The 15,980-nt window shown below is 35.3% G+C and overlaps 2 protein-coding genes across 5 annotated transcripts; one reads left to right on the forward strand and one right to left on the reverse strand.

The window, feature by feature from the left end:
• The first annotated feature begins 106 nt into the window (after positions 1-106).
• LOC106174855 (uncharacterized) lies at positions 107-3,996 on the forward strand. The gene is made up of 4 exons (XM_013556582.3): positions 107-294; positions 665-1,284; positions 2,420-2,565; positions 3,282-3,996. Exons 1-4 carry the CDS (start codon positions 166-168, stop codon positions 3,428-3,430), a joined length of 1,044 nt encoding a protein of 347 aa, XP_013412036.2. The 5' UTR covers positions 107-165; the 3' UTR covers positions 3,431-3,996.
• A 716-nt stretch (positions 3,997-4,712) lies between these two features.
• On the reverse strand, positions 4,713-15,689 carry LOC106174840 (protein moonraker). 4 transcript variants are annotated; one of them, XM_013556550.3, is made up of 18 exons: positions 15,545-15,689; positions 14,086-14,657; positions 13,730-13,876; positions 13,253-13,431; positions 12,819-13,043; positions 12,387-12,507; positions 12,165-12,233; positions 11,654-11,955; positions 11,307-11,449; positions 10,920-11,132; positions 10,182-10,271; positions 7,976-8,063; positions 7,578-7,661; positions 7,260-7,415; positions 6,992-7,067; positions 6,690-6,810; positions 6,190-6,453; positions 4,713-5,991 (listed from the first exon to the last, which is right to left on the reverse strand). In XM_013556550.3, exons 2-18 carry the CDS (start codon positions 14,636-14,638, stop codon positions 5,121-5,123), a joined length of 3,702 nt encoding a protein of 1,233 aa, XP_013412004.2. In that variant the 5' UTR covers positions 14,639-14,657; positions 15,545-15,689; the 3' UTR covers positions 4,713-5,120. The 4 variants fall into 4 exon arrangements, with proteins under 4 accessions (XP_013412004.2, XP_086858278.1, XP_086858276.1 ...); XM_087002152.1 differs by having other exon boundaries at positions 6,190-6,450; positions 12,165-12,236; XM_087002150.1 differs by having other exon boundaries at positions 12,165-12,236.
• Positions 15,690-15,980: the final 291 nt, after the last annotated feature.

The raw sequence follows: 15,980 nt of genomic DNA on the forward strand, positions 1-15,980 counted from the left end.
GTGAGTTTCATTTTTTAAGTTATTATTCAGTTGAATATCACTCTGAATATCACTTTGATACACTTATGGATGAATTAGATGCTGTGAAAACTCTTGCAACTCAGTATATGACCATTAAGTCTCATTAAGTATTGAGCTGGGTTTTTCTTGGATGCAGACGTAAACATGGCAGCTTCCGGTCTGGAGATGGTCACTTGTGCATTTTTCCTAGTTTTTGATGTGTTAGCAGTCTATGGAGGACGGAAATCACTTACTGAATCATGGCACAAGATCATTTTACGTGACAATACCTTGGTACATGCTTATTCTCGTTATTACGATTGGAATCTAACCAACTGGGTCAAGAGTTTGAGTGCCACATCACTTGCCTGACATTGGCTGACAAGATTTCAGCGAACCGTTTGCCTCTCTATCTGCAGCATTCCTATATATTTTTGAATAACATAACATAATGATATGACGTGCTTGCCATGAAGTCAAAAGTTAATTTATTTAACAGTGTGCATTAAAATGTAGCTGTTTGAAGTAATAAAGATACAATCCAAAAATATCCTTTTTTCAGTCAGATTGATAATATTTATTTTGTAATGTGCACAGTGCGTATATTTTTTAATCAGTTTTAATATGTTGGGAACTTGAAAATGAGTACTTTTCTTTTTCACAGGTGAAACCAGAGCATATATCAGAGTTCAAACCAAGGGCACTTCCATACCACATTGTCAACAGGATACCCCCACCGGTTCTCTCCAGCAGTCAAAATGCACATTATGAAACATATCACAAACATAGAACTACTTTTATGAAAAGGAAAAGAGGTGCAATAATGAATCATTTACTTTTTAAACGTAGGACTAGGGATGTCAATTCAACTGAAGAACAAGTATCAAAGGGCTCTTTAAGACAAAGCAATGTTTCCAACTGGCAAATCTCCAATGATTCACAACCAGACCATAGTTTTGATAAGTCCAAGCAAATTAACATATCTAGTACTATAACAACTACAGTGGTCAGTCCAGTGCCATCCACCACAATTGCACTGACTGAAACCACCATTCCTGCAGCAATTTTGAATACTTCAACTCCTAAAACTGTGCCGGTAAAAACATTGACTAGTGCAATGGTAGTGCCAAGTACTCCAAACCATGCTACAGCGTTAAGGACAACAACTGAAGGCAGACCAACAGAAATTGAAATACACATACCTACAGTTAAACTAAATGCAAGTAGCACAGTACCCAGCAATTCCTCTCAGGGACTACACAAGTTCTTTTTCATTAAATATAGGTACAGTATGCTTCAACTTTTTACTCACGCTCGGCTGTCACCTTGATTGGATAGTAAACCGTTGTCGTAAAATCGCTAAAAGATATTAAAACCCGGTGCATAAACTTGAAAACCACCTAGGACAACCTCAGACTGCCACATTAATCCAATACAATGCAAAAATAAACTATAACAAGTGGTTAAAGCCTTCAAACCGAATGTCGTAAAGTCCCCATATACCTCCATAGAGACAATAAAATAGAAGAAGCTTGTGAAACAAGAAAAATCCAGTTCCAACATAATAATCGAAATAAAATACTGCCGGGCATCGGAGCGGCCTAAAACTTGATGTTTGAATTGGTCCTCTCTACAATCCAATTCAGGAAATGACGTAACCGCAGAGGTCGCATTGTCCAATGGCATGGCTTCTTTTTCGTAATGGTAGGTTAGAGAGGACCAATTCAAACATCAGAGGTGGAATTTGGATATACGGTTTGATTGTGCGTATGCCATGCACGGAATTTACAAACGAGCGACGGGATGATGTAGCCTGCAGTATTAGCGGTAAGCGTGCCAAGTTTTAGGCCGCTCCGATGCCTGGCAGTATTTTATTTCGATTATTATGTTGGAACTGGATTTTTCTTGTTTCAGAAGCTTATTCTATTTTATTGTCTCTATGGAGGTATATGGGGACTTTACGCCATTCGGTTTGAAGGCTTTAACCACTTGTTATAGTTTATTTTTGCATTGTATTGGATTAATGTGGCAGTCTGAGGTTGTCCTAGGTGGTTTTCAAGTTTATGCACCGGGTTTTAATATCTTTTAGCGATTTTACGACAACCGTTTACTATCCAATCAAGGTGACAGCCGAGCGTGTTTTTACTGAAAAAAGCAAAACTAAGTTTTAAAGAACTAGATATTATAGATAATAAGGTAATTTGCAAATTACTTCTCTATTGAAAGCAAGTTTAGAACACTGATATAAAAGTGAAAAAAGACATTGCAGAATTTGTTCACATATCCTATTTTACAAGGTGATAACAGTCCAAAGAATTAGTTAGTACTTTTTCTTCTTAACCAGCATACCAAAATCTCGGGTAAAACATTTGCACCTATCGTAAAATGATTTAAAAAAATTTTATATTTTTTAATTCAGGAACAGAGATTCTTTTACCTCCACAGCCTGTTTAACTGGATTACTTATGTTACTGTTTGTTGGAGTGTGGTATACAAAAATGTGGCAAAAGAGAGTTATTCCATACGAAAATCATGATGAATCCATGAATTATGTCAGTGTCAGAGGTATGTGCAATTATATTTAACAAATAATAGCCTCGTAGCCAGTAGACCTGGGTTTTGAACCTTTCATAAAAAGCGAAGGTGAAAAGAACTTGCAATAAATTGGGACATGCTAGGTTTTAGATTAATATACCATTTTTTATTGTTTCTTAAAACATTTTGTTTTCTTTTATATTTAAAAGTCAATGACAGAAATGTTCACTTGTATTGTTAGGTTTGATAGGGTAAGTAAGATGTTCTTCATTGGCAGAAGAATAATGGATGTGTCCATCTACACACAACCAACTCAAAAAGTTTTCATCACCTCATAAGCATTCCCACTGGGTTTTCAATTTATTCTTTTATTATTATTTAAAAAAAATTTTCCCACAATCTGATTTCATTTTCAAAAACATAAGGCTTTTGGTTTTCAGACTTGATATATCCTAAGAAACCTAAAATAAGAGTATATTAGCACATTTTCCAGGTGGAGAGCATATTAAAATTTTATGTTACTCTAATTATGTCAGAATTGCGTGTATGTGATAAATTTTGAATAAAGCAAAGTATATTTGTAATATTTTAGCTTTATTATATATTTCACATTTTCAGATATATACCAATTCCATATACACATATCTTAAAGCATTACAGAGATTTTTATAATGTTTAACTCGGCAAAAAAAAAATAATAATTTCAGAAAATTTCAATAAATCTCTTGGTTTTTTTTTCTTTTCAGATATTATAAAGAGCAAAGCCAGATTTCTGCCCATGTTCAGAAAGAAAGTCCGTTGGCTGAAAAGAAAGAAAAAAGGTCCAAAGGCAGCAATGAAACCACTCTTAGCAGCATCTTCTGACAGTGAAGAGGATCTCTATACACAGATCTGATACAGTGCCTTCCATTGGCAGTTCATGTTAATGGATATGGCCCATTAGATGATCTGCTTATAATGACTGTGATATTCTTCTACATGCAATAATCCATTTGGTGCAAAATAGACGTTTTTCTTTCATTAGTCCCTATTACCTTAAAAACAATTGACATCCTAACAAAACATTGAAATTACCATCTTTAAAGACATACCTCTGTCATATGCCTGAAATCCATGACAACTAGACAAAATCATGGTTTAAAATGCTTAAGAGCCCATATATAGAATGAATATTTGTAATTAAGGCAGTGGACTGGAAAGGAAAGATGATGGCAGGAACAGGTTTTTTGTGGGCTAGTTCCCTGCCACACTGACATTATTTGTAAGAAACTGAACATTAAGAAAATTTTGATCATTTAAGCACCATGGAAATATAGTGTGCAACCAACATTGTGAGAGATTACCTATGATTGTCAGTTTTTTTATCAGTCATAATTCACTTTGTATGTCAAGTATTCAGAATCCATCTGAATTCAACATGTAGATTTTATTATTCAGTTTAGTAAACTGAAGAAAGCTGAAGTTAAGAGCTTTTGTATGCCATTGCCCATTTCTATTGAATTAAGTCATTGCATGAATATCAATTTCCCTGGCAATTTTTTTTTTTTTTTTTTTTTTTTTTTTTTTTTTTTTTTTTTTGCTTAAAGATGAAAACCTGAAGTAGTCCAACTTTAAGGTACACTCCATAAGATTTATGCCAAAACCGATTTTCCTAGGCAAATCAGGGGCGGATTTAGGGCGTCTTCTGGGTCTTCCGGAAGACGGTCAGATTTTCAAGTTTACATTGACGGGTATCTAATTTTTTCTGTCGGAAGACGGTCAAAAATGGAGGATGGATCAACAAAGAAAATTTGGAAGACTGTCAGAAAATAACTCTGGATCCGCCCCTGCAAATAAACAATCTTCTCCTACTCTTGAATCATTTACCACTCCCTCTCTGCAGTTGGATTCAACCTTTGATAAAATTTATAAAGGTTGATTTAGCTTAAAATGATTGACCAGTTGTTTTAAGAGTGACCATCTTCCTATTAGCTCCAATGGAAATATCAACATCGGGTATGCTCCAGAAAAAAATATTTATGGGGTTAAATCATTTTTAAGGTGTAAGTTTTTATAAGAAGCTGTGGATGGAAAAAAAGCATTTTGGGGATTTTCAAACCCATGGATTGTACCTTTAATATTTAAGGTTCATTTTCAATATAATATTCCAAAAACTATAAAAATTTTTGATTCCAGTGTAAAATCACATAAAAGATTTTTTTATTCATTAATGGGACAGATTTACAATGATAAACTCTTAGAAAAACAAATGAAGTACAAGTCCATTACTTTCAGCAAAATGTATTTTTATGCAGTACATGTTGATTTGGTGTGCAACTAATAATCCATAATAACCATGTTCACAGGGAAAAAAATCTTTTCATGGTGCTCTGTACGTCACATTTCAAATGTACATATACATTTTTATCTGCAATAAACATTTAATTAATATAACTAGTTTATCTTAAATTTAGTGAATTTATTTTATTAACTCATATGTAGTCAGACATATATTTCAGTTGTGGGATTGATATGCAAACTTTTAAAATACTACTTTTAATACAAATAGCTGACAAACAACTACTTAACACTTAAATTTAATAGTCTTAAAATTCAGATCTATCACTTTTGTTGTCAGCAATCTCCATTACTTCAGATATTGACTGCACTCCTGCAGAGGAAGTTTGAGAATAGTCGTCTTTTTCCTTAGCAGAATGTCTCCCTGAAGCCTTGGATTTATCTTCCAGTTTTTCTTCAACATGATCATTATCTTGTGAATAGCTTGCATGTGACCCTATCTCATCTGGTGTCTGTCCATCCTGATAAGGAGAAGCTGCACTGGAATGCAATGGTGATTTTGTGTCTTCAGATCTTTTTGACTGCGAACTTGTTCCTGATAGTGATTTGAGGACTTCCTTCACATCTTTTGACCTGCTACTCTGTGACTTCTCTGATTTAGATTTCCCCGATTTTTCAGACTCAGATTTCTCAGACCTCTTAGTCTCGTCCTTCTCAAGGTTCTCCTTTTTTGAACTTTGATTGTGAGAACCAGCCGACTTGTCCAATTCACCCATGGACATCTTACCACTGAGACTAGAATGAGAAGACTTGCCTTTTGAGTCACCCTTGGATGAATGAGAATAGGTTGACACAGAGGTTGGGGATCTGTCTGTGTGTGACTGCTTCAAATACTCTTCATTTCTACTGCCCTTTTCAGTCGAGTTGTTGGGCCATTTAAATTGCTTTGCTTTTCTTTCTTGGTGTAGATAGTCATCTTGCTCTGCAGAAAGCTTTGCCCCTTGGAAGTTGGGGTGTGGTTTTGATTGGACCTGCACCTCCTGACTTACTAGAGGTGGTCTGGTTTCTGGTGGAGCAGCAAATTCTGTGCTGAACACATAACCTGCTATCTCACTGTTGATGTTGTCCAGTTCCTGAGCAACTCCTTCTACACAGCTGTCCACAATCTCATCAGCAATGCTGAAATATTGTACAACAATTACATCTTAAATGTATGTGTTGTGTTGGATATATTAACAAAGTAGTAAGTGCAAGTCATGGACATATGTAAGAAAGTATAAAATATATAATTAGATTTTGTTAAATGTATTTTATGCAGATGAATAAAAAGTAACCATTTTTTAACTTAAAGAAAAGTGGTACAATGATATATCTTACTCCTCAACCAGTTTCCATGGGTCAAATTTACCAACAGCCTGGTGTGATACTCGTTTTAGATGCCTTTCAAACTGTTCTCTGTATTCTTTGATACTCTCCACCTGTTCTTGTGGCATATGCAACTTTACTTTGTTTATTGTAGGTGCTATCGAACCCTCCTTTTGTTCCCATGTCATCTGAGATAATCTATGTGCAGCATCTCTGTCTTGGGTTTTCTTGGTGAAGACGATAAGATCTTTTAGGTTGCTCCTCTCTGGAGTGCTGCTGAAAAGATGAATAAATATTCACATTAAGATTAAAAACACATTTAGTGTTTATGGCCAGGAAAAAGATAACAGTTCAATAAGTTGGAAGATTAATTTTGATCTAACTGAATAAAAACATTAAGATATGCTGGAAAAAGAGCCAAATTATTACTGCAGCATCATCATGCATCCTGATTGAAAAATCAATGCACTCTACATCCTGCACTAATGGGTTAAAAAAACAAACTAACTAACCTTTGCCTATGAGTCTGTGGTACAGGCTGCAGGAAAGCCATGGCCTGCCGTCTCTGTTGCTCCTGGTCAGACTTGCTGACATGAATAGGAACTGGGTGCTGTGGCAGCACAGGTACATCTTCTATAAGATAATCATTCTAGCTTCAGCATGCAAACACAATATAAGTAAATCTACATACTTCCTGTTCAGATTATGTTATTATGTTGTATTCTAGGTTAAAGTGGCAATTCTTAGATATCAAGCCTAGTGCAAAACGGTACTGAAAAACAGACAATCAAGCCTTTAATTGTATGGCAGTTACCTATTTCTTCTTCTCTAGAGGCTGCATCATTGTAATCAACTGTTGTCCATCTTCTCCTAATTTCGTCTCTTTCACTCTGAAAATGAATATCAGGTTATAGCATGGTAGAAGTGTCTGTGAAATAGGTACCTACATTTTTTACCCACATTGTACCTGAATTAGATTGATATTGGTTAAGTAATAAAAATTCGTGTAGCAAGTCCCTGGATATAGCTCATGCAGTATACTACACACACAGGTATAACAGCTTAACAGATGTGACACAAACCTCAATTTGTTCTAGCCTGTGAAGCATGCTTTCCAAGTTAGAGTGCCTTTGTCCTTCCATTTTTTTATTCGTTCTGATGTCCTCTAGTTCCTCTGCAGTATCACGGATAATATCACTCAAAATCATGTCACTCAAAATGTCAGTATTCACTTCCACCTAAAATGTCAACAACATCAACAACAAAAAAAATAATATTCTGGGTTGTTACAGTTAAAGTAACCCAAGTGCTTGTATATAACAAATCAACATTTGACCAAGTACTGAAAATAAAAGCTAGTGGCAATGGGGAAAACCTTTCATTCCTGAAGTCAGCCTTACCTGTTCTGTGATTTTGTCTGACAGCCGGTGTCTAAGAGACTGCTGACTTAACCTCTGCTCTGCTGCATGAGTTTCCGATATTTCCTTAGTGAGAGAAAATAATACAATTATCTCAAAAATCAATTAGAAAAATTTGAGGCACAGGAAAAACTGCTTGGACATCAACACATAAAACAACATCATTGTTATCAACAGCTTTCTAAATTAATATCAACCTTTTGTAATGAAATTGGCACGTCTAACTGGCAAGATCTGTAATAAAGTATAGCACCTATCTCTACCACAGTACAGAAACCTCTAATTAATGTTTGCAGATAGACAGTATCTCTAAACTTAACTTTACTGTATAGATGTGTAGTGTTGATGTTTGCTTTTACTAGGCATGATGCTTCAGTTACCTGGGCTTGCTGTAGTAATGGCTGTAATCTTCTCCTAATTTCAGCCTCAGCTTCAGATACCAGTTCTCTTGCCTGTTGTCTTTCAGCTCTAATAAATAATAAGTTGGATGGTTCAGTGGCTTTAGAAACTTTCAGTAGTTTCCTACTTAAGTTCAAAACAAGTATTAAACTAGAGGATCAGAGAGGCGATACCGCCTCCGAATATTGTACCACCAGCTGGAGCAAGCGCATTCGTATAGACCCCCACATACACAAAATAAGGAACACAGCCACCAGTCTTGTGCTTGACAAGCTGTAAAAATGCAATCAACAAGAATTTTCAAAATATGCAAAAAATATATATATAAGTTTATCGTAAGGTAGGTCAAAGGTCAATTCCAAGGTCACAGTAAATTGCCAGTATATGACTTCCTATTCAACTTCAATAGTAACTATGTGCCTATCTCTGCCAGGTTTGGAGTTAAAAGAGAAAGAAATTAGCAGAGTTCAGTTCATGATAATAAGTAGGTCAAAGGTCAATTTCAAGGTCACACTAAGATTGCCAGTATATGACTTCCTATTCACGTTCAATAGTAACTATGGACCTATCTCTGCCAGTTTTGGAGATAAAAGGGAAGCAAAATTTGCAAAGTTCAGCTCATGGTGAAAAGTAGGTCAAAGGTCAATTTTAAGGTCACTTTAAGATTGCCAGTATATGACTTCCTATTCAACTTCAATAGAGACTATGGACCTATCTCTGCCAGTTTTGGAGATAAAAGGGAAGCAAAATTTGCAAAGTTCAGTCCATGGTGAAAAGTAGGTCAAAGGTCAATTTTAAGGTCACATTTAGATTGCCAGTATACGACTTCCTATTCAACTTCAATAGTAACTATGGACCTATCTCTGCCAGTTTTGGAGATAAAAGGGAATCAAAATTTGCAAAGTTCAGTTCATGGTGAAAAGTAGGTCAAAGGTCAATTTTAAGGTCACATGTAGATTGCCAGTATATGACTTCCTATTCAACTTCAATAGAGACTATGGACCTATCTCTGCCAGTTTTAGAGATAAAAGGGAAGCAAAATTTGCAAAGTTCAGTTCATGGTGAAAAGTAGGTCAAAGGTCAATTTTAAGGTCACATTTAGATTGCCAGTATATGATTTCCTATTCAACTTCAATAGTAACTATGGACCTATCTCTGCCGTTTTTTTAGATATAAGGGACTAAATGGTATAATTTTGGAGTTACCATAATGTGCCATAAATTTCCTACAGAAAAAATTAATTAAAATAAAGAAAAGGTCATTTTGGTCAAAATTCTTGAAATGGGAGGTGCTCTGAAGTCCAGATGTTCAAATTTGATGAAATAATGTCATTTTTGACCACAAGTTGTCTGCTTTGCCAAGCCTTATGTTTTATTTTTCCGAAGTTCAAAATTTATTATCCATTACCGTACTGCACATTTTGCTTTCACCACCAATATGTACTTTTTGATACAGCGTAACTCGAAAACCGTATGGAATACAAAAAGATGGAGACCACCTCCAGTGTTGGGCTTTACATGCTCTACAAAATGCAAAAAAGAATGGGTGTCTAGCATTAACGGTTCCCGAATTAGAGACAGTTTTCAGTTTCGATATCTTATGGCCGCTACTCCCGTGAAAATGCACCGATTGACCCCAAATTCACGGAGATGAAAGATGACCCAAAGGGTAACACTTTCCATTAACATTATTAGTTAAGTCTGAGTGGTGTCTGAATAAGAGCGCAAATAATTTTTTTTTCGGCAAAAATTTTGTATTTTTGAAAATATTGGCCCGTTTGACCTTGAAATAAAGGTCAAAGGTCAAATCCAAGGGCATATTTGAAATCTACACATATGACTTTTGGAAAGCTGTCTGTAGAAATTTTTCCCATAATTCCTTCCGTAGGGGAGATAATTAGCATTTAATTTTGCCATTTTTGGACAAAGGTGCATTGCAATGAGTGCCACACCTAGACCCCAATACTGACAAAGCCCAAATTTTACGTGGAACGAGTTGAGATTATACGTGACCTAAATCCAAGAGATGGGTATGGAGGCCCTTACCGTCTAGGAGGAGAAGCGGTAACGGTGACTTGGCGGCGGAGCCACAGGAGCCGGCGGAACATACGGGTTGGGACTAAAACCATGTGTACCGCCAGCGCCTACGCTGGTGGTACAATGATAAGTAATCATCCCATAATTTTACCTGGTCTTTCTGAAGCGATCAAGCTCTAAGTGTCTGGCCATCTCTGTATTTCTGGTCTGCCTAGCAGCTTCTCTATCAAGCCACAGTTGTCTAGAAGTGAAAATATCCATCTCATTGAATGTTTTATTTCATCTGTGCAGTTTTTATTTTTTTAAATGTTAGTGTGTGCTTATAACAAAACCTTCTGAGACCAGAAATCATCTTAATTTGGGGATGTGAATCTAAAGAAAACCAGACTGACAGTTGGTCTGGAATTTTTTGCCAAACCATTTTGTTCACTTTGACCCCAAGACAAATCAATAGTAGTTTACTACAATTATCAAATATTGCATCTGTTTTATTTGAAATTTAAAGGAATGGCTACAACTTCAGATCATTAACACTTTGATTTGAATCAACAATTGAGGGTTTAATTCTGGAATGAAGTAGACAAACAATTAAGTAAACAAATTATTAAGGATCTCCTGCTGCACCTTAGATCTTTTAAAACCTATATCAATCAGTATGTACATTTGGTGATATCGGTTTTGACCATAACTAATGACAAATTTAAACTGCCAGGTTTGTGGATAAATAACTATTAATCAAGTTACTTCCCCTAAGTCGTAGGATTGCATATATTTGTCTTTACTTAAAATAAGTACAAGATCTGTTAAAGTACAAGATCTGTAAAATGAAAATTATTTTCTTTCTGTTGAAGACAACTTGCTTCTGCAAGTGAATCGATCATGGCAGTACCTTCTAATTTCTCTTTCTCTGTATGGAGTCATTGGGTTTCTTAAAATTGGTCTTGGGCTTCTCTCATCCAGCCATGGCCTTCTCTCTCCTAATCTTGGACTCCTGTCTCCAATTCTGGGACTCCTGTCAGAAGACAGGCTTCTAGGTCTGGGATAGTCTGGATATTCTCCTCTGTGCATGTGTCTCTCTGGACTTGCTGGTGCACTTGAGGTTCTGTAAGAACCAGAACATCAATAATTCATAAAAAGAATGGTACTGTGCTACAAATAGTATCTAAGTAAAGAAAAATACAAATAAACAAATGTTGATCAAATTCAATGATACAAAAAACTCATATTTTTAGGCCAAAAAACAACACATCCACTTGCTAAAATACTTAATCCATACCTAGGAGAATGTGGACTGCCTGCTCTATCCCTATACTGCCGAGGAGAGTGAACTACTTTGGCTCTAGATGCGTATGTGTGTTCAGCAAAATGTGCCTGGTTTAAAATTGGTGCTGCTTGATGCTGTGCCTGTATTCTCTGTGTCTGAAAAAAAAACGGGACTGATAAAGAAAGTTATGAGTTGGGAGATTGACCTACATTTGACTATTTTTTACCACTGATATTCAGACTGCAACTGATGAAGCCTTCAACAGTCCCTCACAAACCTTTTCTATGAAGATTTTTGTTAAAACGCAACTTGCATAGTCCACCACAGCATATACAGATTGTTTAAATTTGGCAACTTACCTGAAGTTTAGACGGAAGCAATACACTTTTCTTAGCAGATCTTGTTTGACCTGCTCTCACTCCAGCACCTCTATCTCTTATATCAAAAGGAGCATTCCAAGTTTCACCACCAATACCAGTAATATCTTCTTCCCCAAGTCCTCTTCCTGACTGCTGCCATGGCCTTCTTTCATGACTTATAACTTCTTTCACTAGTGGATTTACTGGTCTTTGGTCTCTTGCAGGATTATTTCTAGAAGCTCTTTCCAGGGCCTCAATGCCAGCTCTTAGAACTCTATCACGATCAGGGGTATCATCAAAATCTACGGAAGTGATAATAAAGAGAGAGCTGTAGACTGCTTTAAGAGAAATGTTGTTTGACTATACTATAAACTAAACAATATTTAGGATAAGGTAGTATTCCGGAAAATGTTATACTAAACAATTTGAAGACTATTCTTAAACTATACTTAATGAGATTTCATAAGACTGTACACATTTTTAAAAGAGAGTAAGAAACTGCTTTACTTACCTCTCCGTCTCATGTCTTGTCTTAGTCTTGCCACAGTGGCAGGTCCTATTCTGGCTGACATGGCCCCTTCTTCTCATAAAGACAAAAAAAATATCAAGTTTGATATGGTATTGCACAGTTTCTTTGCTACTAATATCCATAACATCATAATATCCAATTCATGTTATGTTTGTTTGAAAGTATTTTTGGAAAACACAGAAGGTGCTGAGTAGCTGCATATACCTGGAAACAACTGCCTACTGACAGGAGAAATTTGTTTCTCAGACTGATCACGTAATGCTCGCCTTGCCTTTGGAGACAGTGGGGAAGACTGGAGTTCTTTTTCAATAGACTCATTTAAATCCTAAAAGAAAAAAAAACTTTAAGCCACATTGTTCTGATATCAATACTACCACAAAGAGGACATACAATTAAACATTGTGAATAAAGTTGTACAATTCAAATTCCATTCATATTTCGTTTCTTTACTGACTTGTCATTTCTAAAGTCCGTAAATAAAACTTGACCGCTATAAACTCATTCACTTGTTTTTCTTGCTCGGTGAAGTGTTAGACAAAAATGACAAAATTCCATTCATATCTTGGCGAATACTTTGTAAAAAAGCATTAGCAGACCTTAAAGCACACTTGGAAGCAATAATCAATGTAATATTACCCCTGCTTGACCCAGTATGTTCTTGACCACATCTGGCACCCCAGACTCTCCTCCAACTTCAAGCTCTGCACAGCAAAGTGAAAGCTGTCGTATCAGCAGGGCAAGTTCTTGATACAGTTTTGGCATGCCATGACGGGTTTCTTCTTCAGGTAGATGATTTACATAGGCCTGTATAGCCTTCACCGCACCACGGTGAGCTGCAGCAAGACGATGGAGTGTCCGGCTCTAGAACCCAACAACCAATAGGTAAATTTCATCATATCATATTGATCAAATTAGTATATATCCATTCTTATCTTATTTTGTATCTTTTTTCTTTTATTAATATATATCTTACTAATTTGTTTCTTTGTTTGTTTATTTACACATTTTATTTATTTATTTATTTTTTATGCTTCAAATATTAGCTTTTTATATTTACTTATACACCATACCTTTTTATCGTGTTTCACTTTTTCTGGTCCTATCCTAGAAAGCTCTTCTTGGATCTCTCTCACTTGTTGTTGAAGTACATAAAGCATTCTGGAAGTACGAGAAGCACGTTCTCCTTCTCTCTTAGCTCGTCTTTGTTCATCCACATCATCTGTCTTTTCTACATGTGGTGCAACATTCTCTGAAAAAAACACCATGTAAATCAGTGAGATGACAACTTGAACACATCACAAAAGGATAAAATTCAATATTCAAAATAAACTGCATTCAAATCAAAATTGTTTGAATTAATCTGAGTTTATAACAGTTTATAAATAATGTTACTAGATTTCAAACTACAACATAAATGTTTCACTTTTTACATCAAGTCCTAATGTCTCAAAAATAAAATATAATTCTACAATTTCCCTTTACAGATTTGACATAAACAACAATACCAAACCAGTGACTTATTTCATTAATGGCATATATTAACCTACCATTCCGATTCTCACTTTTCCTAATCTGTTCCATGTATCTCTGTAATTCAGTTCTTAGCCTACTTATTTCCTGTGCATGTCGAGCACTTGGTGATACCATAGGAACATAGCCATCAGTGTCTCGTGTAGGTGGGGACTGTGTTGATACTGTAAAATCAACTCCAACTTTTGGTTACCAGACATTAAAAGAAGCATTTTCTTGACAACTATACTGTGGACCTGTATATTTATATTCAAACTGCTTTTCATGATTGCTATAACTGTTCAAATTTGAAAATATCAAATATCATAATAAGTCAAAAAAGTATTTTTCTTACTTGACAATTTATTACAACATGACTGACTAGTTATCTTACCTGGCAAAGATTTTTTGCCCATGTGAACAATAATATTTGGGACAGCATCATCTGTCTTTTTCTTTACTTTAGAACGTGTTTGTATTTTAGCCTGTTTCACACTTTTGTTCTTTGCATCTTTTTCTCGCAGTACAAGTGGCTTTTCATTAACATCATCTTGTCTAGATTGTACTTTTTCTCTATATTCTTTGCTCTTTTTAACTTTGACCTTAGGAATCTGTGTTTTCTGAGCTTTCTCTGTCTGTTTTGCCTCATGTGCCAAACTAGAGAGATAAAACTGTTCCTCAATTTTTTTCTTTTTCAAATCCCTTTTAGCAAGTCTCACTGCTGCAGTCAAACTGTCTTCTGACACCACAGAAAACTTGAAAGCTGAAGCAGGCTGAATTGGTGGTGTGGCTGTGGTCAACAGTGGAGGCCTCCTGGGAGGACTGGAGGATAGTTTTTCAACCACAATTGCCTCTGGCTTCTGAAATCTCATAGCCAGATTAGATGCCACAGGTGGAACATTTAGGTTGAACTGCAGTTGGTTCTTAAAGTGACTTACTGCTGCCATTTTTTACGTCAAATCTTATCTGAAAATGAAAACAAAATACAATACAATACAATAATTGCATTTGGCTGAGGACAAGTTGTTTTGCTGATCTTAGAGAAATGATATCGACTGAGGCACAGCAAAACATATTGACCTAATGCCAAAGTTGATATGTGGTTCATTATAAACTTTTATACAGTGTTGTCATTACACAAATTTATGTGGAGCAAATGAAAATAAATAACACCAATTTTCTATGTCAGAATTTATCTTTTAATGATATCATAAGAATGGGACAATGCAACTTTGCATCAATGTTAAGTTGTCATCCATGCATGGCTCATGGCTAGTTACAACATTACATAACAATAGGGTTGGGGTGTCAAAGGTAGATGTTATGTTTTTTATTATTTCAGAGGAATAGATATGTATAATATAATTTTATCACTTAGTGAATTCCCCAATATACATTCTTGTAAGATTATATTCTATGCCAATTATGTATGACACAGTTTATAGAAAGTAGTGTTTTGTAGAATTTGATCTTAAATGTGCGGCATAAGCACATATAGTAGTAGATATCAAAAACATTAATGAATGTACGGAACTAACAATAATGTGAATAACATGCTACATTGTATCTGCAGTAAAATCATTTGATTTTTAAATGAAGTCATGAGGTATGGAAAACATTAAGAGATACCACTACTCATTTCAGGTGCAAAATAGAGATAGTTTTTACTTGTATTTAACTTTATCTTACAAACTCTACTGTGTGCCTCTGGCATAAATGCTTAAACTGGAAATGGTCTTATTACTATTACTAGGAGATTATTTGGACTCACGGTTAAACGCTTCAAATTAAGGTTTGCAGTTCAATATATCCATAAATGATGTGACATTTCTTCTCGAGGTCTCGATACTTACAAGAAAATGTAAATGTGCGTTGCAGTTTTGTGACTATCACACGAACAAATCACAATAATTTACAGGAACTTTGTATCAACCGCCATACTTGATGCAGTGCTGCCATCTCTACAAGATGAGCAACACAGGAATTCCGGAAGTTGATGTCTTGAATTTTATTTTTTCAAAAATATATGTATCTTGCATTACATATTGCTACAGAAATTAGAAAACATACTCTGGAATGTATAATGTATATGAAACGTCTACAAATATAATTTTCTCATTAACTTTAGTCTTTGTCTTTGTTTTGTAAACAAATCCCCTTGGTGATGACCTCTAATAGAAGAATTCAACGTGTTGGAAAATCTAATTGGAAATAAAATAAAAAATATTGTAAAATCACATTTTTCTTTTATCTTGAGATCATAAAAATAAATGAATCATCTGCACATTT

Source organism: Lingula anatina, chromosome 1 (assembly GCF_051362555.1).
Source record: "Lingula anatina isolate TDL-2025a chromosome 1, LinAna3.0, whole genome shotgun sequence".
NCBI lineage: Eukaryota > Metazoa > Brachiopoda > Lingulata > Lingulida > Lingulidae > Lingula > Lingula anatina.